The sequence below is a fragment of the Acomys russatus genome, chromosome 25 (genome assembly GCF_903995435.1).
Source record: "Acomys russatus chromosome 25, mAcoRus1.1, whole genome shotgun sequence".
NCBI classification, from domain to species: Eukaryota; Metazoa; Chordata; class Mammalia; order Rodentia; family Muridae; genus Acomys; species Acomys russatus.
Window position 1 is genome coordinate 9,388,548 of NC_067161.1, and position 15,878 is coordinate 9,404,425.

Below are 15,878 nucleotides of genomic sequence, written 5' to 3' on the forward strand. Positions count from 1 at the left end.
TCCCAGGGTCCTGGGAACTCACACTGCTTCCTGCTTCCGGATCACCAACACCTGAAACCTTAGCAACCAGCCCCGCCTCCCCTCCTGGGGCCTGCTGTAGCTGTGGAACAGGCAAAGGCCAGGGCCTAGCTGGCTGCTGAGGCCTAGAGAGGAAAGCCACAAGCTGTCCATTGCCCAGATTTTTTTTTTCACCTATTCTTAATATTTCAGATGTCTTAGTTACTTTTCTACTACTGTGACAAAACACTGACCAAGGCAATTTATTAAAAAAAAAAAATTTAATAGAGACTCAGAATTCCAGAGGTTAGAGTCCATAAGGGCCTGGGACCCTTACCCTGGGAACCTCTGACCTTCCCCAGTAAAGGTAGTCTCACTGTCCCTGTATTCTTGGCACCTGAGGGCTAGATGCTGTGTTGAGCTTAGAGACACACGTCGTTGTACATTTTCTTATTCGTGTGGTTCTTACTGGTTTGGAAAGGGGAGTGTCCAGGGTTAGGCCCCTCACCAGACACAGCACACACCTTCCCTGACTTGCTCACAGAGTAATTACAGAATGACCACAGAATGATTGACAAAGAGATGACAGGCAATGGTGGCACACACCCTTTGATCCCAGCACTCAGGAGGCAGAGGCAGGCGGATCTCTGTGAGTTCGAGGCCAGCCTGGTTGGTCTACAAAGCAACTCCAGGACAGTGAAAGCTAACACAGAGAAACCCTGTCTTGAAAAACCAAAATAAATAAATAAATAAATAAATAAATAAAATAAAATAAAATCTGGGTCATTGTTAACATTAAGCCACTAATGAAAGTCACACATTCACCTAGCGGACTAATTTTCCATTGTGGCTGTGACATACCTCAAGCTCAGTGGCTCCAAAGAGAGCATGCAGATTCAGCTATACAGGTCAGGTGGCAGTGGGGAGGGACCAGGCTGTGGAAGAGATGGATATCTCTTGATTTTTCTAGCCTGCAAGACCTTGCCAAAGTGTGAGCTTAGGCACATCCTCTGATGCTTCTGTTTCAGTAGTCCTGTCTGTAAAATAAAGCATGGACAGTGTCTGCTTCCTGGGTGTTTGTTTGCTTGCTTGCTTTTATTTTGGAGAGAGGGTCTCTCTACAGAGCCCTGGCCATCCTAGAACTCACTATGTAGACCAGGCTGTCCTTGAACTATAGAAATCCACCCCAGGGCTGGAGAGATGGCTCAGTGGATAAGAAATCCACCTCTGGAATCAGAGGTATGTGTGTGACCACACCCCACCACCTAGGGATGTAGGAATTCCATGCCTTAATAATCCTCTGGAATTTTCTCAGAATAATGGGATGCTGTGTCAATTGCTTGTATTTCTTGTTTTTGTTTTTTTGAGACAGGGTTTCTCTGTGTAGCCTTGGCTGTCCTGGACTTGCTTTGTAGACCACTCACAGCCATCCACCTGCCTCTGCCTCCCTGAGATTAAAGGCGTGTACCACCATGCCCAGCTAGTTGCTTGTATTTCATTGTGACCAAACAGCTAAGAAAAGACAAGGAAGGCAAGGTTGACTTTGGCTTTTTTTTTTTTTTTTTTTTTTTTCAGTCCATGAAACCAATTTCTGTCCTAGTGTGAGTTACTGTAGCTGTGATGAAACGCTATGACTAAAAACAACTTGAGGAGGAAATGGTTTATTTGGCTTAAATATCCTGAATCATAGTCCACTGAGGGAAGTCAAAGCAGAAACTCAAACAGATGGAGCCCAGAGGCAGGAGCTCATGTAGAGGTCATGAAGGGGTGCTGTTTACTGGCTTGTTCCCCATGACTTGTTCAGCCTGCTTTCTTGTAGACCCCCAGGAACACCAGTAGGGATAGCACTACCCACAATGCACTGAGGCCTCCCCCATCAATCACTAAAAAATGCCTGCCAGGTAGTGGTGGTGAGCCATGCCTTTAACCCCTTTAAGCACTCTGGAGGCAGAGGCAGGGCATCTCTGAGTTCGAGGCCAGTCTGGTCTAGAGTGAGTTCCAGGCCAGCCAAGGCTACACAGAGAAAGCCAGTCTCAAAAAGAAGGGAAAAAATGTCCTACATGCCTGCCTACAGCCCAGTCTTATAGAGGCATTTTCTCAGTTGAGGTTACTTTCTCTCAAATGACTCCAGCCTGAGTCAAGTTAACATGAAACCGGCCAGCACAGTGCTGTGTCTTGAAGACAAGGAGGAAGAGCTTGGAAGGAAGTGGACAGAAGAGGACAGAGAGGGCTGGAGCTAGGGTGGGTGAGGTGCGTGCTTGGGGGTTAGGTCTGTAAGGATGAATCTTACAGCATAGTCACCAAGAAGAGTGAGTGTGCTTTGGTCTGCACTGCCATGTCTGTCCACCTCCAATCACCTGGTCTGAGCAATCATCCTGCCTCTGCCTCTCAAGTGCCAAGATAAAAGGTGTGTGCCACCATGCCTGGCTTCCCAACCACCTTTAAAGATTTACTGTGTGTGTGTGTGTGTGTGTGTGTGTGTGTAGAAGGTGTCTTCCCAGGCTGGAAGGGAATGCTGGATCCCCTAAAGATATTATTATTATTATTAATGTGTATGGATATTTTGTTTGTACGCATGCCTGTGCACCATGTATGTACAATGCCCTAGAAGGCCAAAAGAGGTGTTCAGATTCCTTGGCACTGGTGTTATGGTTGGGAGCCACCATGTATAGGTGCTGGGGATTCAACTTGTGTCTTCCACAAGAGCAGCCAGTCTCTAACTGCTGAGCTTTCTCTGCAGTTCCCCCCTAGTATCTTTCGCTTTTTTCTTTTCTTTTTTCTTTTTTTATTAGATGGAGAAGTTTATTAAATAAGCATGGAAAGAGAAGGAAAGGGGGAAGGGGATACCCCAACCAGAAGCAGAGAAAGAGAGATAAAAGAGAACTATTCTTTTCTTTTAAAGACAGGATCTAGGCCTGGTGGTGGTGGCGCACGCCTTTAATTCCAGCACTTGGGAGGCAGAGGCAGGCAGATTGCTGTGAGTTCCAGGCCAGCCTGGTCTACAAAGTGAGTCCAGGACAGCCAAGGCTACACAGAGAAACCCTGTCTCGAAAAACCAAAAACAAAACAAAAAGATCTAGCTGTGTTGCTGAAGATTGCTTCAAGTTCACAATTCTCCTGCCTCAGCCTCTTAAGTGCTAGAATTTTAGCTGTGTCCCATCATGATGTCCTTGTCGTCTAAAATACACTGGTGCAGGACATGTTCCCAGCAGGAAACTGGAGGAAACAGCCTGCCTGCTTCTCCCGCTCTGCCACTTCCTCCCTGTGTGGGCCTGAACTTCTCTTCACTAAGCTGAGATGTAAAGCATGACTTCATAGGCTGCAGGTGAGTGCCCCAGGCTTCCCCAGCAGCGGGCAGGTGCCCAGAGACACTACTGCGCCTCCGGTTAACCCATAGGGTGCCAGCTTCTAGACAGTGGGTCTCCATTCCCACTTCCTGGCCAGAGAGCTAAGGTGCATGGACTTGGCAGTGGAAAATGGCTTTTATCAGCAGGAGTCATGATGAGGGAGCTAACTAGGGGCCCCGGGCTCCCCTCTCTAGCTGAGAGTCCTGTGCGGTTAATCAGGGTCACTGCCTGGTGTCAGGGTTTAAGGGCCTAGGGAGAAGGAACAGGTCCCTGACCTAAGCCCCTCCTGCCTGAGGGGGAGGGGGTAGGTCACAGGAAGAAGGAAGAAGGCTGAGATTCTGTGGCTAACTGCCAGCCTTCCCCCTCCCCTCCCCTCAGCGCACCCCAGGGCCTGCTTGCTGCTCCCAGCTCCCCCAAGGGACTCAATTACCAGGTGCTACAGGAGCCACTTTCTCTTTCTCTGTGTCCTCTGCTGCTGCCCACTGTTCTCTGCCCCCAACCCGTGTGTGTGTGTGTGTGTGTGTGTGTGTGTGTGTGTGTGTGTGTGTGTGTAAGTGTCTGCTTTCTTCATTCAAGATCTGTATCTCTTCACCCCTTCAAACTCTGCTCTTTGTGCCCTGGGAAAAGTGAAGGATCTACCTGAGGGCCCCTTCCCCAAGTTCCCTTTTGGGACATGAACAGCCACCCCACCCCATCCCCCAACTGTGGCCCTTTGAGGATTCCAGTCCAGCCAGAAACACTAGGGTCTGAGTGGGAAGGTCATTAACAGGAGTCCCCTGCCTGTCATAAGGCTAGGAGAAGGGCGGACTTCTGAGACCAGGGTTGTCTTGGGATGGGGAATCAGTCTTCACTGCCTGGGCTCTGGAGCATAGCCAGGACCAACACACTTAGTCAGGGCTCGGAAGTGAGAGCTTCCAGCCAGGTATGGTGTAAACACCTATAATCTCACCACTTAGGAAACTGAGGCAAGAGGATCACCACAAACTCAAGGCCCGAGCTTCAGAGGGAGCTCCAGATTGGCCTAAACTACATAAAACTGAGGGGCTCTAGGGGCAGTCGGTAGAGCGTTTGTCCAATCTGTGCAGCCCTGGGTTCAATCCCTGTAACATAAACCTGGGTGTGGCGGTCCATGTCTGTAATCCTTGCGCTTTGGAGATGGGTTAGGAGTTCAAGGTCATCTTCAGCTACAGAGTGGATAGGGGTTAGCCTGGGCTACATAAGACCTTTTTGTTTGTTTGTTTTGTTTGAGACAAGTTTTCTCTGTAGCCCTGGCTGTCCTGGAACTCTGTAGACCAGCCCGGACTCAAACTCAGAGATCTGCCTGCTTCTGCCTCCTGCGTGCTAAAATTAAAGGCATGCGTCACCATGGCCTGGCCTAAGATTTGTTGTTGTTGTTTTGTTTTGTTTTTTGTTTTTTGAGACAGGGTTTCTCTGTGTAGCCCTGGCCATCCTGGACTCACTCTGTAGACTAGCTTGGCCTCTCACAGCGACCCACCTGCCTCTGCCTCCCAAGTACTGGGATTACAGCCTTGCACCACCACAGCCAGGTTCTAAGACCTTTTCTTAAAAGGATTTACTCAGAATAACCCCCGAGGGCCCCAGCCCTAACGACGCAACACTTCTCTCCAAATATCCACCCAGCAAAAGGCATCACTGTACCCACCCTTGGCTCCATGGATGAGAGGCGATCGCCTTCTCCATACTCTTCGAGGCCCTCCAGCCCCAGGAGCCCACCCTGTGAGGTGTTTGGTTCTGTGGGCATTGAGGCTGTGCTGGACCAGCTGAGGATCAAGGCCATGAAGACTGGGTTCGAGTTCAACATCATGGTAGTAGGTGAGTTAGGGGCAGAGCCATGGAGGGGAGGAGGGAAATGACTCCGCGGCATGGCCCCTTGCCTGTTCTGGACTCCATCTGGAGGGAGTCTGACCTAACAGCTCACAGAGAGTTGACGTTAATATGTGAGAGACACCGAGTCTTTAGATACAAATGGTCCACAACGGGGTTACCCCAGCCAAGGCAACCGTGCTGAAGGGGCCTTCCAGAGGCAGCGACCATGCACAGCCTCACACTGATGCTGATACTGATGCAGTAAATAGCTCAGGACCCACAGAGACGAGGGAAGGACCAATTCCCAAAAGGTGTCCCCTTATCTCCCTGTATGTGTGTGCGCGCACACACACACACACAGTTTTCAGTGAGAGAGGGAGGGAACTGAGAGTAAGCTGGGGAGGGGGTGTAGCTCAGTTGGCAGAATGCCCAGCGTGCACGTAGCCCTGGGTTTGGTTACTAGCCCTGCAGAGACTGGCCATGGACATGCCTGTAACCCTAGCACTGGGCGGTGGAGGCGGAAGAATTCAAGTCTTCCTGAGGGACCTGGCCAGTTTGAAGCCATCCTGGCCTACATGACACCCTGTTTCAAAAGGAAAGGGAAAAAAAATGGTGCACCCCTTTAATCTCAGCACTCGGGAGGCTGAGACAAGTGGATTGCTTTGAGTTCGAGGCCAGCCAGGTCTACAAAGAGAGTCCAGGACAGCCAGAGCTGTTACACAGAGAAACTGTGTCTCAAAAAACAAAAAACAAAACAAACAAAAAGCTGAGGGGCTGGAGAGATGGCTAAGGGGTTAAGAGCACTAGCTGCTCTTTAGAGGACCTGGGTTCAGTTCCCAGCAACCACATGGCAGCTCACAACTGTCATTCCAGTTCTAGGGGATTTAATGTCCTCTTTTGGCCTCTGGGGGTGCACACATGTAGTACAGAAACATACATACAGGCAAAACATTCATATATGTAAAATAAAAATAAGTACATCTTTTTTTGGTTTTTCAAGACAGGGTTTCTCTGTGTAGCCTTGGCTGACCTGGACTCTCACTTTGTAGACCAGTCTGGCCTCAAACTCACAGCGATCTACCTGCCTCTGCCTCCCGAGTGCTGGGATTAAAGGCATGCGCCGCCACATCTGGCAAAATAAGCACATCTTTAGAGGGAAAAACAGAAGCAGAGACTATAGATCTGTGGCGCTGCACATACTAACATCTGTACACAGCGGATTCCATCTCAGCACTAAAAGCCAGGAGTCAGGGAGATGGAGAAATGACCCAGTAAAGCTTCTCCCACAGAAGCGATGAAGACCTGAGGCCAAGCTTGCAGAACCTAGAAAGGCAGGTGCTGTGGCCCCTGCTTGCATTCCCAGCTACAGGGAGGTAGAGAGTGGAGAAGTCGGTCCATGAGCCCCAGGTGCCAGTAAGAGCGGGTCTCAAAAAAAAAAAAAAAAAAAAAAAAAAAGATGGACAGCTCCTGAGGAATGACACACAAAGTTGAATTTGGCTGCCACATGCATAAATGCATACATGCACGTCCCCTCACATATCGCCTTATTTCCTGTTCTAGTGCTGTGAAGAGATACCATAACCAAGGCAGATTTTTGGTTGGGGTTTTTTTGTTTGTTTGTTTTTGAGACACGGTCTCACTATGTAGCTCTGGCTGTCCTGGAACCCACCATGTAGTAAAACACAAGTAGTTTGAAATATATATCCTAGCCAGGCAGTGGTGGCACACACCTTTAATCCTAGCACTCGGGAGGCAGAGGCAGGTGGGTCTCTAAATTCAAGGCAAGCCTGGTCTATGAAGTGAGTCCAGGACAGCCAGGGCTACACAGAGAAACCCTGTCTTGAAAAACCAAAAAAGAAAATTCTAGCAAACATACAAGCTACTGTGTTCTGCATCTTCAGGGCAGAGTGGACTGGGCAAATCCACCATGGTGAACACACTTTTCAAGTCCAAAGTGTGGCAATCAAGTCTACCCAAAGTGGAGGCACCCATGCCACAAACACTGGAGGTACACTCTGTGACCCATGGTAAGTGACCCTGTCCGCCCTCCCCCATGGGCCCAGCCAGGGCCATGTCTTCCATCTCTCCCCTTCCCCCTCCCCCATGGGCCCAGCCAGGGCCATGTCTTCCATCTCTCCCCTTCCCCCTCCCCCATGGGCCCAGCCAGGGCCATGTCTTCCATTTCTCCTCCTCTACAGTCATCGAGGAGAAAGGGTTGAAGCTGAAGCTGACAGTGACAGATACTCCTGGCTTTGGAGACCAGATCAACAATGACAAGTGGTGGGTCCTGGGGTGGGTAGCCCCTGTCCCTGCTAGGCCTGTGAAAACCCACCCTGGAATGGCCTGTCTGTGTGTATCACCTGTGAACGTTTTCTTATCTTTACAATGAGTATACTCTCCTCACTCTCCAAAACGGAGTGGGGGTGGGGGGAGCGCACATCTGGTGCTCAATGAAAGCCCCAGAAATCCATACTTCTATAATCCCTGCACTCAGGCAGCCCAAGCAGACGGATCATGAGTTCAAGGACAGCCTGGGCCACATACGATGACTCTTATCCCAAAAGAAAAAGGCTGAGCATGTAGCTTGGTGTTACAGCTCAGCGGTAGAATGCTTGCACAGTGAGTGTCAAGCGATGAGTATCTGTTGGAGCGTTGTGCTGACAGGAGCCCGGCATAGGAAGACCACAGCAGAGGAGTCAAGAGATTCTAGGGCAACTGGAGAGATGGTTCTGTCAGTGAAGTGTTTATCTGGAAAGCCTGGGAATTGAGCTTGATCCCCAGACAAAAAAGAAGCTAGGCACAGGGGTGCACTCCTGAAATCCCCCTGCTGGGAGACAGACAGGAGCATTTTAGGGCTTTGCTGGCTAGTCAGTCTCATCATGTAGACCAGGCCAGCCCCAAACCCACAGAGATCCACCTGCCTCTGCCTCCTGAGTGATAGGATTAAACATGCACCCCCATGCCCAGGTGGCACCTGCCTTTAATCCCATCACTCGATCTGGAGGGAAGGCAGGTAGGCCTCTCTGAGCTCAGAGATAGCCTGGTGTCTACACAGAGTTCCAAGTCAGGCAGAGCTACATAGAGACCTCTTGGAGAGCAACTAAGGAAGACAGCCAAGACTGACCTCTGACCTCCACACACATGTACACACACACACACACACACACACACACACACACACACACACACACACACAGACTCTTACAGCTACCAGGTGAGAACCAGTAGTGTCTTGGACCTGGTAACCAACTATCATTTAATGACCAAGCAAATTTTATTTACATGTGACATGTGTGATATGTTAGTGTGTATATGTGCTACTGATGGAGAATAAGCTGAGGAAGTGGTACATGTTAGCAAACATTGAATGATATCCCCAGCGGCAGTTTTTACTTTTTGTTCTGAGGCTTGGTTTCCCTAATTTACTCAGGCTGGCTCTGAATTTATAATCCCCCTGGCCCCGTTTCTTGAGTAGCTGGACCGACAGGCCTATTGCACCAGGCCCAGCCAATAAGTGCTATTAACAAACTGCCGCCTTATGAACAGGAATGCTCAGACCTCATGCGAAGAGAGGCAGAGGTCTCTGTGTGTCTCTGACAATGTTGACAGACCACCCAAAGGCCAGGAGGAGGTGGTGAATCTTGGGGGGGTGGCACCACTGAGAGGACATCTTTGCCCCAAGCTGGGACCCAATCCTGAGCTACATCAACCAACAGTACGAGCAGTATCTGCAGGAGGAGCTTCTGATCACCCGACAGCGCCACATCCCCGACACCCGCGTGCACTGCTGTGTGTACTTTGTGCCACCCACTGGCCACTGGTGAGGTGACCCACTGGCTGTGGGAGGGCCACTTGAATATGGGGCAGGGACAGCGAGAAGGACCCTTGATGGCAGCTTCGGGCGGCCATTCTTCCTTCACCCATCCATCCACCGCCCCCGCCCCCCCCCCGCCCCCCCCCCACCCCACCCCCGCTGTCACTGTCCTGTCCCGGGCAGCCTACGGCCCCTGGACATTGAGTTCCTGCGGCGGCTGTGCCGAACTGTGAATGTGGTGCCGGTGATCGCCCGGGCCGACAGCCTGACCATTGAAGAACGAGACGCCTTCAGGAGCAGGGTGATCTGGGTGCCCAAGGCAAAGCTGGGTCAGTGTGCAGAGAGCGGAATGGATGGTGGCCTGAGGTCCCTTATGTTTGGCTCCCCAGATCCAGCAGAACCTGAAAACTCATTGCATCGATGTGTATCCACAGAAATGTTTTGATGAGGACATCAATGACAGAATCCTCAACAGTAAGATCCGGGTAAGACGCTGTAGAAAGTGCAGAAGGTCAGTGACACTAATGGCGTTTGATCCTCTTTCCACTCATCCTTTCCATCTGAAAATTGATCCAGGAAATGTGTGTATATATTTAAAGGTTCCTCTTCTGTCCACAAACTCAAGATGGGCAACAAATGGCTCTTATCAGACAAACCATAGAATGGGAAAAAAAAATGTTTGGCAGCATGGCCCTACCTAGAGCTTCCATTTTTATATAAAAGACAACCAAAATTTAAAATGCATAAGGGGGAGGCTGGAGAGATGGCTCAGTGGTTAAGAGCACTGCCTGCTCTTTCAAAAAAGGACCCGGGTTCAATTCCCAGCACCCACATGGCAGCTCACAACTGTCTGTAACTCCAAGATCTGACACTCCCACACGAATGGACATAAATTAAAATTAAATAAAATATTTAAAAAAAAATAATAAAATAAAATAAAATGCATAAGGGAAGCCAGAAACGGTGGAATACACCTCTAAAATGTCCACACACACAGACTCACACACAAACAAACAAGCAAAAAATATAAACGTGGGAGAGCTGGAGAGATGGCTCAGTGGTTAAGAGCGCCACCTGCTCTTCCAGAGGTCCTGAGTTCAATCCCAGCAACCACATGGTGGCTCACAATCATCTATAATGTGATCTAACACCCTCTTCTGCAGATAAAGCACTCATATGCAATAAATAAATCTTTAAAAAAATATATATAAACGTGCCAAGCAGTGGTGGTACATACCTTTTAATCCCAGCACTCAGGAAGCAGAGACAAGTGGGTCTTTGAGTTTGAGGCCAGCCTGGTCTACAGAGCAAGGCTACACAGAGAAGCCATGTCTACACACACACACACACACACACACACACACACACACACACACACACACACACGATCTCTTAGTTCTTGGTTTGGTGGCATAGGTCTATAATCCCAGCACTGAGGAGGCTGAGGCAGGAGGATTGGATTGTGAATAGAAGGCCAGCTTGGGTTACATTAGTGATCCCTTTTCTCGAAGCAAAACAAAAAACAATCAAGGGCCTGGGAGCTGACAAGTTTGCATTTCTTTTAGCCACAATGAGTAAACAAGTATAGGACCTGGCAAACTTCTGTGTGGATGGGCAGACAGTAAATATTTTAGGTTCTGTGGGCCAGACAGTCTCTGGTGCAATTACCCAACCCTGCAGTTGTGGTCCAAGAGCAGCCGCAGAGGAGGGAAAACAAATGGGCTTCCCTGTGTGCCAATAAAACTGCATGTCTGTCAAGCGTGTGGAAGCCCTGAGCTTTGTCCCCATCACCACAGAGACAATAGACCCCAGGTCCTGGGAAGCAGCTCTGAGGCAGAGCGCTGGCCTAGTGTGCAGGAAGCCGTGATTTTCATCTCCAGCATTCTAAACAATAACAAATGAAATATTTTTTAAGTTGATGAATGACATGGCGGTGCACACCTGTAACCCCAGAACTTAGGAGATAGTGAGTTCAAGGCCAGCCTGGGCTACATGAGATTCTCTCTCAGAAAACATGCTTTGTTTTGTTTTGTTTTGAGACAGGGTTTCTCTGTGTAGCCATGGCAACCCTGGAACTTGCTCTGTCCACCAGGCTGGCCTCGAACTCAGAGCTCTGCTGAGATAAAAGGCATTGAGCCACCACACCCCGCAGAAAACAAATTTTTAAAATTCAAAGAATAGGGGCTGGCAGGAAGACTCAACACTAAGTGGTGCTTGCTTCAAGCAGAGCAACTTAAATTCAGTTCCTGGGAGCCACCTGGTGGAAGAAGAGGGCACACGCCAGAGAAACAGCTCAAAGGTTGGGCGCTGTTCCCAGCCCTCAAGTGCAGCAGCTTATTATTAACTGCAGCTCAGCTCAGGGGATCCGGTACCCTCACATGCACTTACACAGGTACCCATAGGAGCACACATATACATCATTTAAAATAATATTTTTCAATCTTGTTGTTGTTGTTGAGACAGGGTTTCTCTGTGTAGCCCTGGCTGTCCTGGACTTAGCTTTGTAGACCAGGCTGGTCTCAACCTCACAGAGATCCAGCTGCCTCTGCCTCCCAAGTGCTAGGATTACAGGTGTGCACTACCTTGCCCCACTAATATTTTTGAATCTTTATTTATTTTTTTTATTATTATTATTATTTTTTTTTGGTTGGTTTTTGGGCTGGTTTGGTTTGGTTTGGTTTGGTTTTGGTTTTTCTGAGACAGGGTCTCTCCATGTTAGCCTTGGCTGTCCTGGACTCTCTTTGTAGACCAGGCTGGCCTTAAACTCACAGCGATCTGCCTGCCTCTGCCTCCCCAGTGCTGAGATTAAAGGCGTGCACCACCATATCCAGCTGTATTATTTATTTGTATGTATGTGTGTCTGTGTATGTGCCCAACAAGGTGAGAGAGATCCACTCCCGGAAGCTGGAGTTGCAGGCAGTTGTGAGCTGCCTGATGTGGGTGCTGGGAATGGAACTTGGATCCTCTTTGCAGAAACTACATGTGCTCTTAACCACTGGGCCATTTCTTCAACCCCAGTTTTTAAATTTTTTTTTAATAATTTGTTTATTTTTATTTATGTACATTGGTATTTTGCCTGCATTTGTGAGAGTTGGATCCCCTGGAACTGTAGTTACAGACAGATGTGACCTGCCATGTACGTGCTGGGAATTGAGCCATCTCTCCAGCCCTGGGACTTTCTAGTTTTATGTGCCCATCTTCTGCCTTAGTTTCTCCTCTCCTCTCTCTTAGGAGCAGATCCCTTTTGCTGTGGTTGGGGCTGACAGAGAGCACCTAGTGAATGGGAGATGTGTCCTGGGCCGGAAGACCAAATGGGGCATCATTGAAGGTGAGTTTGGGAACTTGGCCGGCAAGCAAGGGGTAGAGGGTGGAAATCAGGGCACACCCACATCCATAGCATTCTTTGCATTCCCCCCCCACCCCCCGCCCTGCCACAGCCCAAACCTGGAAGGCAACCATGGACCTGCCAAATTTTAATGTAGCCCCACTATGTGCCTGCAAATAGGATTTTTTTTCCTACCTCTACCTCTCAGGTGCTCCCTCATTTATTATAATTATTTAAAACATATGGAGCAGAAAAAAAAAAAAAAACATATGGAGCCAAGCACAGTGGCACATTCATAGTCCTAGCATAGGAGAGAGAGGCTGGAGAATCAGAATTCCAGGGTCGTCCTTGGCTACTTAGCAAGTTTGATACCAGCCTGGGATACATGAGACCCTGCCTCAAAAAAAAAGAAAAAGAATCATGAATTTTGTCTTTGGTGCAACGCTCATGGTATTATACGTCATGAAGAATGGATTCACTTGTCTAAGAACTATTGGTAGGAACCAGGACACAGGCATTTAAAAAAAAAAAAAGCATGAATGAGCAAATGGATAAATGAACCGAGGAGGAGGTGGGAAAAGATGTGAGGGGCACGGCAATGGCAGGTCTCAGGAGGCGCGTGTAAGCTGCAGCATTGTCCACTCTGTGCTCCCCAAGAGTGCAGAGCTGTGCTGGGCCCCATGTCTTACAGTGGAGAACGTGGCGCACTGTGAGTTTCTCCTCCTGAGAGACCTGCTCATCCGGTGAGGTGTGGGGCGCCCTGTGATGGGGCGGCTGGAAAAGGGGGGCCTGGGACTATTGAGGCCCCGCCTGACTTGTCCCCTGTGGTCCAGTTCCCATCTCCAGGACCTGAAGGACATCACCCACAACGTCCACTATGAGAACTACCGGGTCCTGCGGCTCAACGAGAGCCACCTGCTGCCCCGGGGGCCAGGTTGGGTGAACCTGGTTCCAGCCTCCCCAGGGCAGCTGGCATCCCCTGGACCAGGAAAGGCCCGAAAGCGAGCTAACAAAGACTCCAAGGCTGATGAGTGCTGAGTGCTCCCAGGCCTATGAGGCTCCTCCACGCCTCAGCAGCCAGCCCCCCAACACATACTCTAGAGCATCTACGGGAAGCAGGCGCTGCTTTGTACAAAAAGCTTTGACAACTAAAGGGTTTGTAAATGAGTCCTCTGAGCCAGTCTGACATAAGAATATGATTTCTGGGTGTGCGGAGGTAGCTCAGTTGGCAGAGTGCTTCACCTAATGTGCCCCAAACCCTGGGATTGATCTCCATCACCACATAGGGCCAGGGGGAGAGTGCACTCAGGAGGAAGAAACGGAAGGATAAGAAATTCAAGGTGTTCCTCAACTACATAGCCAATTTGAGGTCATCCTGCGTTGCACTGCAGTGTTCGTGTGTGTGTGTGTGTTTGTGTGTGTGTGTTCTTGGGCTGAGGATGTAGCTCAGTGTTTATATATATTTATATATTGCTACTAAGAGGATGAGACATATGCCCTCCTACATATATTTTAAATATATGTTTAAACTTTTATATATTTAATTTTTTTTTTTTTTTTGAGAGACAGGATTTCTCTTGTAGTCCTGGCTATCCTGGACTCACTTTGTAGACCAGGCTGGCCTCGAGCTTACAGAGATCTGCCTGCCTCTACCTCCCATGGGCTGAGATTAAAGGCATGAGCCACCATGCCTGGCTATATTTAATTTTTAATTGAAATTAAATTTATTGATTTAATTTGAACACATACACACATATGCATACATACATACTTACATTTTTGTTCTGGAACTTGCTTTGTAGATCAGGATGGCCTGAAACAGAGATCCACCTGCTTCTGCCTCCTGAGTGCTAGGATTAAAGGCCACTATGCGCAGCATCAAATATATTTTAATAACTGGCCCTCCTGCCTTAGTGTCCCTGTTGCTGAGATTTCAAGCCTATGCTACCACACCTGCTTCTCTTTTAACAGTATGAGACAGAGACACAAGGTATGAAGAAGAGTGGCCCCCTCCATCCTGCACCTCCTTTCTCCCCAAACCCTCATCCCGGAGCCAGGTACCAGTTAAGCTTTTCCTGCTGTCATGACCTCTCACTCCTGGCCCAGGGGTAAGCTATGAAAAAGTATTGCCGTTCCCTGGATACGAGCCCCCAGTGTGATGCCCCACTCTGGGTAGTGGGGAATTCCCCAGGAGACAGGACACTTGTTCTTCCTTTGCCTCAGTCTCTAAACCCACACAGTAGGGATACAGTGTCAAAGCTGAGCACTGTGTGGGTCCTAGAGCATGCCTGCCACAGCCAGGAGAAGTGGGATGAAAACAGAGCAACACAGCAGGATGCGGTGTTGGGGCTGAGGGCCTGTGGCAGAGCCTATGAGTGACACTCTCACAGAACTCTCTGGAACTCTCAGAAATAGGTGGGCTGGGCTGGGGAGAGGCCTCAGGAGGTCAGGTGGATTTGAGTTTGGATTGCCCACATCCACTTAAAAGCATCTGCTACCCCAGCACTGGGGGAGCGGTGCAAAGACCAAGCTTCCTCCCCAGAGCTCGCTGGCAGCCATTCTAGCCCAATCAGTGAGAGACCCTGTCTTAAACACCTGACATCAACATCTGACCTCCATGTGTATGTGCGTGCACACGTGCACACACACACACACACACACACACACACACATGTAGACCCAGGCACATAAAAAGCCAAAAGCAAGATAGAGACACAGACAAAGAAACACGCTGAGATACACAGACCCCACATGGTGGGGCATGACATTGGACACCAAGGAGTCAGAGGACGCTCAGTGGCCATGCTGAGCAGTAGTGTTATCCCAGCTACAAAAGCTATACCTCCCAAGTTGGAGAGATGGTGGTTCAGCTGATAAGAGCACTTGTTATTATTGTAAAGGAATATAAAATACTAATAAAGCAATTTCCAAAATAATTGACACAGAAAGACCATGATTTAATTTACAAGCTTAAATCACCGAAACTGGGCAGTATCAACCCTCTAAGCTATTTAGCTATCTCTCCGCTACACAACCCAGATCTCTTGCCAATAAGTGGTCCTCTCTGAGCTGGATCTGCTCCATCAGGCCACGTCCTCTTTCTCCATCTCCTTCTGCTCCTCCACGTCCTCCCCCTGCCTCGTGGTCTCCCAACCCCAAGCCCGCCAGGCCAGCATTATTTTTATTAGCCAATCAACTTTAAATTAGGTAGAGCAGTACCAGGAATGGTGATGCATGCCTTTAATCCCAGAACTCAGGAGGCAGAGGCAGGCAGATCTCTGTGAGTTCGAGGCCAGCCTGATCTACAAAGTGAGTCCAGGACAGCCAAGACTACATAGAGAAACCCTGTCTTGAAAAAAAAAAAAAACCCTAAATAAATCAAGGTAGAGCAAAGTCTACACAACAAGGACAGATATGAGCATGGGGTTGTGCTCATCTGGCCCATAACCAGATCTGGCGGGGGGGGGGGGGTGGGCAGTAATTAGCATTAGAATACATAGCATCAGACCAACCCCCAACAGAAGACCCAGGTTTGATTCCCAGCACCCACATAGTGGCTAACAACTGT

At 49.1% G+C, this 15,878-nt stretch overlaps 1 protein-coding gene across 1 annotated transcript; it reads left to right on the plus strand.

Annotated features, from left to right (window-relative positions):
* The first annotated feature begins 3,736 nt into the window (after positions 1–3,736).
* Positions 3,737–13,348, plus strand: Septin12 (septin 12). Its single transcript, XM_051167691.1, has 10 exons — positions 3,737–3,777; positions 4,986–5,177; positions 7,073–7,198; positions 7,370–7,451; positions 8,854–8,991; positions 9,169–9,286; positions 9,375–9,470; positions 12,217–12,313; positions 13,002–13,053; positions 13,144–13,348. The coding sequence occupies exons 2-10, from the start codon at positions 5,018–5,020 to the stop codon at positions 13,346–13,348; spliced, it is 1,074 nt and encodes a 357-aa protein (XP_051023648.1). The 5' UTR covers positions 3,737–3,777; positions 4,986–5,017.
* Positions 13,349–15,878: the final 2,530 nt, after the last annotated feature.

Excerpts from the sequence above, each read along its gene's own strand:
- Septin12 (XM_051167691.1), top strand. The coding sequence starts at position 5,018 with ATGGATGAGAGGCGATCGCCTTCTCCATACTCTTCGAGGCCCTCCAGC. Across the intron at positions 5,178-7,072 it reads GTTCAACATCATGGTAGTAG|GGCAGAGTGGACTGGGCAAA; the intron begins GTGAGTTAGGGG and ends CTGCATCTTCAG. Across the intron at positions 8,992-9,168 it reads GTGCCACCCACTGGCCACTG|CCTACGGCCCCTGGACATTG; the intron begins GTGAGGTGACCC and ends TGTCCCGGGCAG.